We start from the raw sequence: 11205 nt of genomic DNA, 5'->3' as shown, positions 1-11205 counted from the left end.
TAAATGCCTTCTGAAGATATCCTGAAATGCACCATCTATTGCAGCTGCTCTATTCAAGTCACAGTTCTGACTAGTCACCCAAGGGGAGAAGGAACTCCTTTTGTAGGAGTTAGTGTGGGACTTGCTACCAGGAAAGCTCTGCATTCGGGGTTGTCTACTCCTGAAGAGAAATGCTGTGGCTTTGCAGGTTTGAATTTGAAATCTAGATCCTAAGGAGGAAAGGAGGGGCTGTCTTCATCAGCAGTTGTATCATCTCTCTCACATACTCCTGCACATTGACTGGCCTCCAGACTGATTGTAAAGAAAGCTCAATAAAACAAAGACCAGTATTTCTTCCTACACCCAAGGAAAAAGATGTTCAGTCATACTTCTTTGCTTGGGCTCCTGTTGAAGGACATGCCTCATTTTTTTAAAAAAAAAGAGCAATTCCTTCTCTTCCCTTAGCAGAGAGCACACTGCCATGGAAGTAGAAAAATTTGCTGTATATCAGCTCAGAGGCGGACCATGATCCTTGCAGAAGGACAGCGAGTGGAAGCTCAGTCCCTGCTTGGGGAGAAAGCAGTGGCACAGGGACTCCCTGCGTGCAGGGTACTGTGCTTTTTGCTGCAGCCCAAGGCAGGGGAGACACCAAAGCACAGCACTCCAGAAATTATTTCTGATCTCCTTTGAGAAGAACATTCCAATCAATACATGGATTATTTCTGGATGCTTGGAGGATGCATGACCTCCACCTACTGAGCTCGGCTTCCCAGGAGCAACATCCTTTGCATTGGCACATTTGCAACTACCCAGAAAGAAAGAAAGACCAATGAAAATATGACAGAGCTCCCTCCAGCCTCTGGCTGTGTCTGCCCACAAGCTTCATCAACTGAGTTATGGTAATTACATCACTTGAAATTTATTTAATATCTCCATCCAGAAGAAAGAACTAGGAAGTCTGGCTGTGACAAGCAATCAGAGGGTACTCAGCTGATGAGCAGCTCCCCATCACCAAGAGAGCAGAAGGAACCTCCGATGGACTGGATTTAAGTCATGGTTTGCCAGAGAGATGGGGCCCATGCCATGGCAATCAAAGCTTCTCTGCACCATTAAGGAGCTGGAAGTGGAGCAGGAGGTGCAGTGCAGCTATTGACCAAGTAGGTGGGCATGAAAATGGGTTTAGGTAACTGTTTACTTTCTGTGATATGGAAAACACAAAGGGATGTTTCTCTGACATCTTTCTGGTGCTCTGATCCTGGCAGTCCACATCAGCATTTATATTGTGTGTCTCTCACATACCCGTGCACAATGACCAGTATGCTGTGTTCAGGCTGTTCGGCTGCAGTCTACACAGAGTTTTTCTGCTTGTGTTTGCCTTCTCACTGTCTCTGCCGTTTTAAAAATCTCTGACCTAACAACATAAAAAAAAATCTGATATGATTTTATATCAGACTGCCACATAGGCAGATCTAGTAACACTGCAGCTCTAGCCACCCTCTTCCTTCCTTCCTCCACCCCGTTTGCACTGGGCGATGGTTTGTACAGAGGGATGAAGAGAAGGCACATAAACAGGCAATACTTTTTTCCTCCTTGTTGAGGTGGTAGCTAAGGGCCTATGGGCCCACACTCTGCCCTGGAAGACCAGACTTAAAATATCTGCTGTGAGAGTAACCTGCAGCCTGACACCTGAATCCATCCTGATACAGGACTTATAACAAACAGGCATGCAGGTCTGTGCTGGGATGCCTGGGCATCTCCCCTTCTGCTTTCCCAGTCAGTAGTTCAGATGTGCCCAATCAAGAGGAACCAGTTCTCCACTCTCAGCTGATGGATCCAAGTTTTTTTCTTCCTCTTCCTGTACCTGAGGAGGGCAGGGGTAGTGTGTGTCCAAGCTGATGCCTCTAGTAGGTTTCCACCCAACATTAGCCTCATGACTATTAGTGGGTTCAAGAGACACAGCATCAAAACTCCCAGAGACAGACCCTTCTGCAAAAGGAGAAGGTGTTGCCCATCAGTAGCTGCACATTGCTGCCTGTGGAGCATAGTTAGGAAGGCTGCACTGGCCTCCTGACAGCCCCCTACTCTCACTGGGATCTCACCAAAGGGTCTTGAGCCAACTCCTTCCAGGGCGAGCATTTTAAGCAAGGCACCTTGATCCATACCAGGGGACCTGGATGCAGCCTCCAAGTGTGAAAACATTGGCCACTGTCCTGTTTAGCGAAAGAGGAATAATAGTACACACTCACTTCTGGGTAGCATAGGGAGCACCTCCGATTTATTATTTGTTTTATTTATTTTGTCACATTTATCAGCAATTCAACTGTCTGGGCACACAGCCCATACATTAAAACCCAGAGTATAATACAAACATCTCCTCTACCCTGAGCATATCCTTTCTGTAAAACCAGGCATGGGCAGGAGGGAGGAATGAAAGATGCTTTACCTAAGCAAGGGATGACAACAATATATTTTTCTCCAATTTTGTTATTGATGGAACCATTCTGAAAATGTTGGCAACATCAAGACAAGAAGATGAGGGCAATAAAAAGCAGGGGGGATGGAAAGCCATCCTGGAGCATGGGCACAGAGACTCAGCCTCTAGCCAGCCTGTCTCATGCTCAGGAAGTCCCTAAAATGCTCTTTCCGTTATTATTTCTCTAATGACCCCATTAGACACATGTGAAATTCTGAGGAGCTTTAAATATGTTGTAGAGAGCCACACTGGCAAATCTGCCCAGCTTTTCAGAGAAATGGCAGGCTGCGGTGATGAATGTTTTAGCTTTAGAGCATCCCAATGTGTAATTTATTTGCTGGAAATTAATTGCATGTGCCGGTTTCATTTTCCTGTAGCGAATAATCAGTTTTGCTCCCTTTTTAATTAGGTAACAACATAGATTCCTCTGCTGATCATGGCACAGTGGTTTATGCATGTCACGTCTTGTTCTGAGGGAGACAATTTAAAATCATTGTCTAGGGCCCAACACAAGTTTTGAGTGACATTAGATTGTCTGTCAGCTGTAAGTCCTGGGTCACTGCCAATGAAGGCCCTAGGCACAGACCAGCTAGAGAACCCAGCCTGCGCATTGGTGCACGCTATATCCTGCTGAAGCAGGAATTTGAGGAAACCCTATGGAGAAAGCAGATTATGGAGCCTAAAATTTCAATGGTATTGACATGATGTCAGACCCAGGCCCAGCTCTGTGTCACAGAAAGGTGTGTCCCATCTTGCAGATGTTCAACTTGTCCCTGAGCTGAGACATTGCACTGACACTATCCAGACTAGAAACCTTCATATCATCTGTATCATCAAAATTTTTGGTCCACATCAAACTCAGCACGTTTGTCAGCTGTTGTAGCTGGGATGGCAAAGACAAAGTGGAGAGCTAATTTTCCTCTTGTATTCAGAGGCTGGATGGGGCTGTATGGACACACATAGCAGGACAACATGGGGAAAGCCAGCTCTGCTGATGTTTGCAAAGAAAAGGTGCAATTTGAATTTTTCAAATAGGTTGAAGAGCGTAAAATCTATCAGCTTTGGCTGCTATTGGTTACTTTCAGCAAATCTCTAATTAAGCAATACTGTTCAGTCATATTTACCTTTCATTGGGCTACAAGGAACACATATTTCTACTCAAAGATACACTACTGAAACAAAACAAATCTATCAGCGAGCAAGCACTGCTGGAGTGAAAAGAAAAAATATTGATTATCATAGCTATTAAACCGTGAAATCCTCTGCAACTAATTAATCTGCTAGGGAAAAGTTTGTTAGTGGGATTTTGGCTTCCTGCTGGGAACCCATAAAGCAGTCACCATCGCCCAAGAAATCACCCAACACTCGATCACCTCTGAAAGTTTCCGTTTTTTCGCAGGTCCCCGGAACGGCCGGTGGGAGGTGAAAGCCCGCCTGAAAACGCGCCGGAGCGCAGAGCTTCCGCTGCCTTCCGGCTGCTCTGAGGCGGCGGGGCCGCCCCTGCGGAGCCTGCGCTCGGCGGGGCCGGCTGCGGGGGCCCCGGGCCTGCCCGCCCGCGGGCGCGCCGGGACGGGGGCGCGCCGGGTCGGGGGCGCGCAGCGCGGGGCAGCGCGGAGCTGCCGAGCCCCGCCCGCGGCCGGCGGAGCTGTCCGCGACTCGTGGTGCTGAAGCCGCAGCGGCCGCCCAGCCCCTTCCCCCGCCCCTCCTCCCGGCCTCCGCGGCGTGGGCTCTTGCAGGCAGCCGGCAGCCCGGGGCATCAAAGGTTGGGGAGGGCCACATTTCTCCCTTTAATTCTTCCCCCGCCCCCCGCCTTTTTTGCTTCTTTTTTTTTTCTTATCCTTTTTTTTTTTTTTTTTTTTTTTTTTTAAAGCCGGGGGAGGGAGGAGAGCCCGGCCACGTTCCACCCCTCCCTTCCCGCAAATCCCCGCTTGCACTGCAAACAATCTGCCTTCCCCATTGCATCCAAGGGAGATAGCAACAGCAACATCATCACGGCAAGCCGGATGGGAGAGCAGAGAGGAGGCTGCTGCTGAGGGAGAAAGGCACACAGGCACACACCAGCTTGATGTTGCCAAAGCGGTAGGAGCCGCATGAAAAATAAGCCATGCTGCCCCGTGTGTCTGGTGCATTGTGATCCATCCGAGCCTTTTAGGAGGAAGAAGAGAATTATCTGCTCCGATTTTTTTTTTTCCTGCCAGCGAGAGTGCGACAGACTTGCGATGTTTGAATGTCAATGCCTGTGAGAGAGAACAACAGTCAGAGGAGGAGGAGGACAGAAGGGGAGGAAAATGAAGGTGGGGACGGTGGTGGAGAGAAAGAAGGAGCCTCGTCCAATGCATCAAAAGGAGGTCCCTGCAATTGCTGATAGAGCCCTGGTCGCCTCGCCATCCACAATGGTCTGTACAAGCTGCCAATGCATTTGATGACGTTCCTGTTTTGTGAAAGGAGGAAAGGAAACGTGACCATGTAAGATCCACGTTTCCCCGGTCAATTACTTGCGAAGAATAGACCCGATTTCGACGTTTTTTTGGTTTTTGTTTTTGTTTTTTTTTTGGTCCAGGATGGTAACAGCTTAGGGAATAATACAGCCGCCTTCCCTCACCAATTTCGCTCTGATTTTTTTGGTGTGGTCCAGACAGCTGCTGGAATAGAGAAGGTCAGAATATATAAATATATATATAAATATATATGATATATATATTATATATATAAACATATTTATCTCAGTGGATCTGGGATTAAGCTCATTGAATGCTAATTATTTCTTTCAGGACTTTTAATATTTACAATGAAATCTTTTAAAGGCAACAGTAAAATCTGAAGCCACCTGGGAGTACAGTGTTGGAAACGTAGGGTGTTTTCCCACAAACAATGTGAAGGTCTTTTTTGTCAAAGAGGCAATTTTGATAATAACAACAGCTACCAATTTTACATTTTGATAGCCAGACCGGCTGCTATTTCACCTGGGTGCACACCGGGTCTTGTGTGATCGGGTTTTATTTTTTAATTGAAAAAAAAATAGAAGAAAAAGGAAAATTATTTGAGATGCAAAATACTGTCGAAAGAACCATATTCTCCCTCGTCCCCACACCCGCCGGAGACGTGGACCCTTCTTTTTTACAGGCTTAGGAGTTGCGAGAGCCCACCGGGGGCTTTCTCCCGATCGCGCCGCCCCGGCCCCTCGGGCGTGGGAGATTTATTTCCTCCTCCCGCTGATTTCTAAACAAACTTGTGGAGAGGGGGGGCGGGGGCAAGAATCCTCCAGGAGCGCGGAGTCTTTTTCTTTTTTGTGGTTTTTGGGTTTTGCTTATTTATTTATTAATTGTCGTCCTCGGCGGATTTCAGCGGGCTGCTGGGGATTCCACCCCTCGCCCTCCGGCTCTGCTTTTGTCTGTTCCCCGCCGGCCAGCGCAGCCCCCCCCAGGCACTGAGGCTGCAGCGGAGCCCCCCCGGCCGCGGGGCGCCCGGCTCCTGCCCTTTTCTTTCCCACCCCGTCCCCGCCTGCCAAGGAAAGGCACATGTTAATACCACCCGGCGCGGTCATTTTCTGCTACTGCTGCTGCGGGCTCCTCCGTCCGAGACAGATGTTGCGAAACCAAGGCCTCCTCAAGTGCCGCTGCCGCATGCTCTTCAATGACCTGAAGGTCTTCCTGCTGCGGAGACCCCCCGCGCCGCCGCCGCCCTCCCCGCCGCCGCCGCTCCCCATGCCCGGCGGCGCAGAGGCGGCGGCGGGCGGCCCGGCGGGGGCCGCACCGCCCGGGGGGCGCGGGCCCGGCTGGCGGGCGGCGGCGGCGGCGGGCGGCGGAGCGGGCAGCCCAGCTGCCGAGGAGTGGGGCAGCCCCGCCGGGGAGCCGCCCGCTTCCCTGCCCAGCAGCACCTCCTCGGATGACTTCGGCAAGGGCAAGGCCGAGGACCGCTACTCGCTGGGCAGCAGCGTCGACAGCGGCATCCGCACCCCGCTCTGCAGGATCTGCTTCCAGGGGCCCGAGCAGGTGAGCCCGCGGGGGCGGGGGGCGCTGGGGCGGGGGGGACGACGACGGGCCGCGGCGGGAGGCTGGCTCGCCCGATGGCAGCGATGCTCCAGCCTGCAGGAACTGGAGGCTGCTGCGTACAGGGGTCTGCCTGTTGCAGGACTCCAAAGCCAGAGGGGCTCTGCCCTCTGCTCAGGCCCTGGGCTCCGGAATTTTGCAGTGTTTGCCAGGAAAATGTGGGGTAGAAGCCGGCTCTGTCCCCTTCCGCTGCCCAGCAGCCTTGTCCTGGGCACCCATGCCCAGCCTCAGTGCCATGCGGCTGTGGCATGGCAGGGACTCGTGTACTCCATTGTGGAGCAGAGCGCACCTTGGTTAGGGGGGCTTTTCGCCTCGTGGGTGCCCTACTGCGGTGATCCCAGACGTGATGCAAAGGATGTGTTTAATGTGCTGTTTGCTTTTAAAAATACAACTTCAGTCTGTATAAACACGTGGCAGGAGGCAGCCCCACCTCATCGTTGCTTCCCACAAGACAGCAAGTAGGAGCTCTGCAGGTTTGCCACTGCTCCCATGCTCCCAGGTGCACTACCTGGAGAAGGAAAACCTCTGGTTACAATTGTACCTGCTGAAGCTGCAGCCTTGAGGTGCTCCTTGGTACAGACTGAGGTTGGGCCAGTGAAGTTTCCTGCCACTACTTAAGAGAATGAAACAAATACAACCTCAGTAGAACATAAGGTTGCACCCTGGGGCATTATTCTCCCTATTTAATGACAATTAAAAGCAGTTCATGTATTTTCAGGCTGGTAAGTTCCTTACAGTGATATATACAGCAATGTTTGTACCTAACGTGACACAGCTGCAGGTGGCAGATATGCAGATAGCCTTTATTACTCAGGATAGTCCTGTTACCTGTGATAATTATGGATCCTTGCACAATAAAGGGTTGCAAGGCTAACTGGGCTGATACCCATTGCCTTTTTAGGCACAGATCCTGGCACATAAGGTGATACATTGAAATCCTGAGCAAAACAGGTTTTGCCCCATGTCTTCTTTCCCCTTCATGGACCCATGTGCCCTGCTAAGGAAAGCCAGTGCTCATATGAGAGTGGCCATGCTCTGGCACACGTCTTGCCTGTCCCAAGGATAGTGCCGACATCTGTAATGCAGTGACCATGTCTTCCTTTGTGTATGTCCAAGGATGGTGGTGATGGGGACGGTGGGGTGGGGAACAGGCTCCTGTTCTTCTTTGGGAGAAGCAGGTCCTGCCATCAACTCATCTGACTATCCACAGCCCTGCTGGATATGTCATACTGAAGGTCCCATAGATCACAGCTCGGTGCTCAATGGACTGTAGCTGTCTCCAATGGTTTATGCAGCTGACTGATGATGTGAGACACAATTTTCACCATAGGCTTTTAGATGGGGGTGGAAAAATAATTCTTTTTCAGAGATGCTCTTTGCCTTCCTAACTTGACTGTCTCCTCCCTATCTCTTCTAAAAGTTGGAAGCCATGCAACTCCCTGCCTGGGAATTTGCATTATTCCATATTTCTAGTACTCTTCCCTGGCTTCTCATTCTGTCTGTGCACACGAGATGTAGCGCCTGCAAGACTGGCTTCCATGTCTGAGCAAATAGAGCCTAAAGAATTAAAATAGAGGTAACTCACTTTCTTGGAGAACATTAATGCTTGACAATAAGTGGATGCAAATTTTCACACTGAAAACCTGTGTAGGTTGCATTGTAAAAGTGAGACTATTTGCTGACCATCTGCCAGCCTACCTGCGTGAGAGGCTGAGCAGACGTGACTGGCATCTAATAGAGTTTCACCAGGATTTCTCTTTTTTGCTTCTCGCAGTTTCAGACCAATATAAGACACTTACAGATGGATTCTGCCACTTGTCCTTGAGCAGTACCTTATTCCACAAATAATATTTTCTTCAACTGCGTGTCTTGAGGAGTACCTGAAACCCTTTGCCCTGCAGCGGCTGGGAAGCACAAGTCATTATGGAGGCCCAAATCACGGGGTTTTAAAGCATGGCCAGATCCTGAAACAGCTTCCTAAAAGTACAGTGCAGAATAACTGAGAGCTCAGTCAGTGCAGCTGATGTCGAGACCTGCAGTTTGGTTTATTTGGCCTTGAAGTCAATAAAACTTCAATAGTGCTGAATCCCGAATTCCTCATTCTTTTTTATTATGGTGGTTATTACTGGTTTAGCCTTTATTTCCCATTCGTTTTCCAACTCAACAGCTGAGTGAGGACCCTTCATGTTTTGTACCTTCACAACTATAAAAGTCATAAATGCACATTATTCTGTACCACCGTGCCAAGTTCATAATGAAAATTTATCCACTTGGAAACAAAATATAATTGCTGGTTCTTTACTGTGCAGATTAATAGCAATGACAGATATAAACAATGTTTTATTTACCTGTCAAAAACATCAGAAACCGCTGCAGCTGTGGGCAAATTTGCGGGGCTGCATCACAGTACCAAGAACAAAAGCCTTCATTATAAATTGACTGTTAGGCGCCCTAAGCTTATTTACCCAGATAAAATGACAGTGAATCTCCAGAAGAAGTTTTAATCCTGTTTTGATTTGCAAAAAAAAAAAAATAAAATACAACAGGCAAAAAGGTTTTTTACTAATCTGGCTTCTCAAGTAGGTCTTATTTAATATGTAATACAAAACAAAATCGGTAGGGATTTTCATTTTAAATTTATGATTGCCCAGCGCTTATGGTACTTCAGGCTACCCAGTTGCTCCTCGTGTTTGTTTGTGGCTCTGATGGGTAAGTTGATTCTTTCTTTTAAAAATGTGTTAAGGACCGTAGAAAGGAGTAAAGATCATTATTGTAAAACTGTTCTGATCCTTGTACATTACTTGAGAGAAACCAGTGGTGCAGATGGGAAAGAGTGGCTCCGGTGGCCAGGTGATCACAGCATCTGGGCTCCTCTTTTGAGGGCTTGAAAAGCCCAGGTCTGCTCAGGTCTGGCAGTTGCAAGAGGCAACTGCTTTTGTTGAAAGTGAGGGCTTAAGATTGAGTAAGCTGATGGACTGAACTCCGAGCTTTGTAACGGCATTTCTTTTTTGGGTGCTTGCTTGACATTTTGAAAGGTTTCACTGAGTGAGTGCCCTGCACCATTTTGTCAGGTAATTCTGGGACCCTGGAGTAAACACCAAAGCTCTGGGGAGAAAGTGAGAAAAAGAAGAAGAGAAAGGGAAAGGGAAAGGGAAAGGGAAAGGGGAAGGGGAAGGGGAAGGGGAAGGGGAAGGGGAAGGGGAAGGGAAAGGAAAGGAAAGGAAAGGAAAGGAAAGGAAAGGAAAGGAAAGGAAAGGAAAGGAAAGGAAAGGAAAGGAAAGGAAAGGAAAGGAAAGGAAAGGAAAGGAAAGGAAAGGAAAGGAAAGGAAAGGAAAGGAAAGGAAAGGAAAGGAAAGGAAAGGAAGGGAAAGGAAGGGAAAGGAAGGGAAAGGAAGGGAAGGGAAGGGAAGGGAAGGAAAGGAAAGGAAAGGAAAGGAAAGGAAAGGAAAGGAAAGGAAAGGAAAGGAAAGGAAAGGAAAGGAAAGGAAAGGAAAGGAAAGGAAAGGAAAGGAAAGGAAAGGAAAGGAAAGGAAAGGAAAGGAAAGGAAAGGAAAGGAAAGGAAAGGAAAGGAAAGGAAAGGAAAGGAAAGGAAAAAGGAAGAGAAGGAAGAAAGGAAGAGAAGGAAGGAAGAGAAGAAAGGGAGGGAGGAAGGGACGAAGGAAGGAAGGAACATGCTGGAGTATTTTCTTCTGTTTTGGTTAATGCTCAGTGTTTGCAGAATTTTGTCTGCTTTCCTGGATCTCTGACAATGTTCTGCAAGAGAAAGAAACTAAGATGAGCTCTGCTGTCACAAATGTTTCTCAGTGCTTGGTATGGATCCAAGTTGAAAGCAAGTCATGGAGAGTAGCATGAAAAGACATGGGTGAAAAGTCCCTTCACATCAGCAGATAAACTGTTTGTCCATGTCACAAGGAGTTAGCAGTACGGTGGGGTGTAGTTGCTCAGAGTTGGTGCTATCTGTGCTGAAAATAAATAGAAAAGTGTTCTTAAATGAAACTGAGATCATTTGGAAATCAGTGTGCCTCAAGGATTGCTTGTTAGATTGTCAGTTAGAGCGCGGGTACATCTTTTCTTACCTGTCAGTTTCTGTCTACATTTCTCTATTTCTCTGTTCTGGGGAAAAATACCGTAAAGATGGAGATTTGAAAAGTCAGTGCAGATAGGATTGGTTGGCTAAGGAGGATCAGAGAGAACAGACTGTGCACTTTTTTGCCTGCAGGCTGCTAGCTTGGACTTAGCACAGTATTCAATAGAAATGTTTGAAAATAGACTATTCTTTCCACTAAAGTCCCCTCCAGACTTTAGGGACACCAGCTTATTAATATGAGAACGTGAAGACCTTTGAGGAAATTGGAAGAGAAGACAACTTACAATGGATATTAGGAGATGCATTTCCACGTGATATGTCATTAGGCTGTGGAGCTCTTTGTTACAGTATATTAACAGGACAAAGAACTTGACTAAGTTTAATGAAGGATTGTAGAGCCATGTGGTTATTAGGGATATCTAGAATCATCACAGTTAAGCCAGTGTAGAGATCAGGGTGACACTGAAGAGGAGCAGAGCCCTGGGGCAGGTCTCCAGCCCCACAGCTCACCAGCCTCTCATGTATGGCCAATGAGATCTGCCACTCCGGGTGCTCATCTGGATTTCATGCACGGGTAATGTCTTCAGCATGTAGGCACCTGCCACGCTCAGGACCT

At 48.1% G+C, this 11205-nt stretch overlaps 1 protein-coding gene across 2 annotated transcripts in view; it reads left to right on the top strand.

Annotated features, from left to right (window-relative positions):
• Positions 1–5749: 5749 nt before the first annotated feature.
• Positions 5750–11205, top strand: part of MARCHF4 (membrane associated ring-CH-type finger 4) — a 99339-nt gene continuing 93883 nt past the window's right edge. For both annotated transcript variants that reach the window (XM_065070668.1, XM_065070667.1), the window contains exon 1: positions 5750–6444. In XM_065070668.1, the coding sequence (XP_064926740.1) occupies positions 5971–6444 (474 nt within the window). In that variant the 5' untranslated portion in view covers positions 5750–5970. The remainder of the gene's footprint in view (positions 6445–11205) is intronic.

The sequence above is a fragment of the Columba livia genome, chromosome 7 (genome assembly GCF_036013475.1).
Source record: "Columba livia isolate bColLiv1 breed racing homer chromosome 7, bColLiv1.pat.W.v2, whole genome shotgun sequence".
In the NCBI taxonomy this organism is placed as follows: Eukaryota; Metazoa; Chordata; class Aves; order Columbiformes; family Columbidae; genus Columba; species Columba livia.
This window is presented reverse-complemented; position numbering and strand designations above follow the sequence as displayed.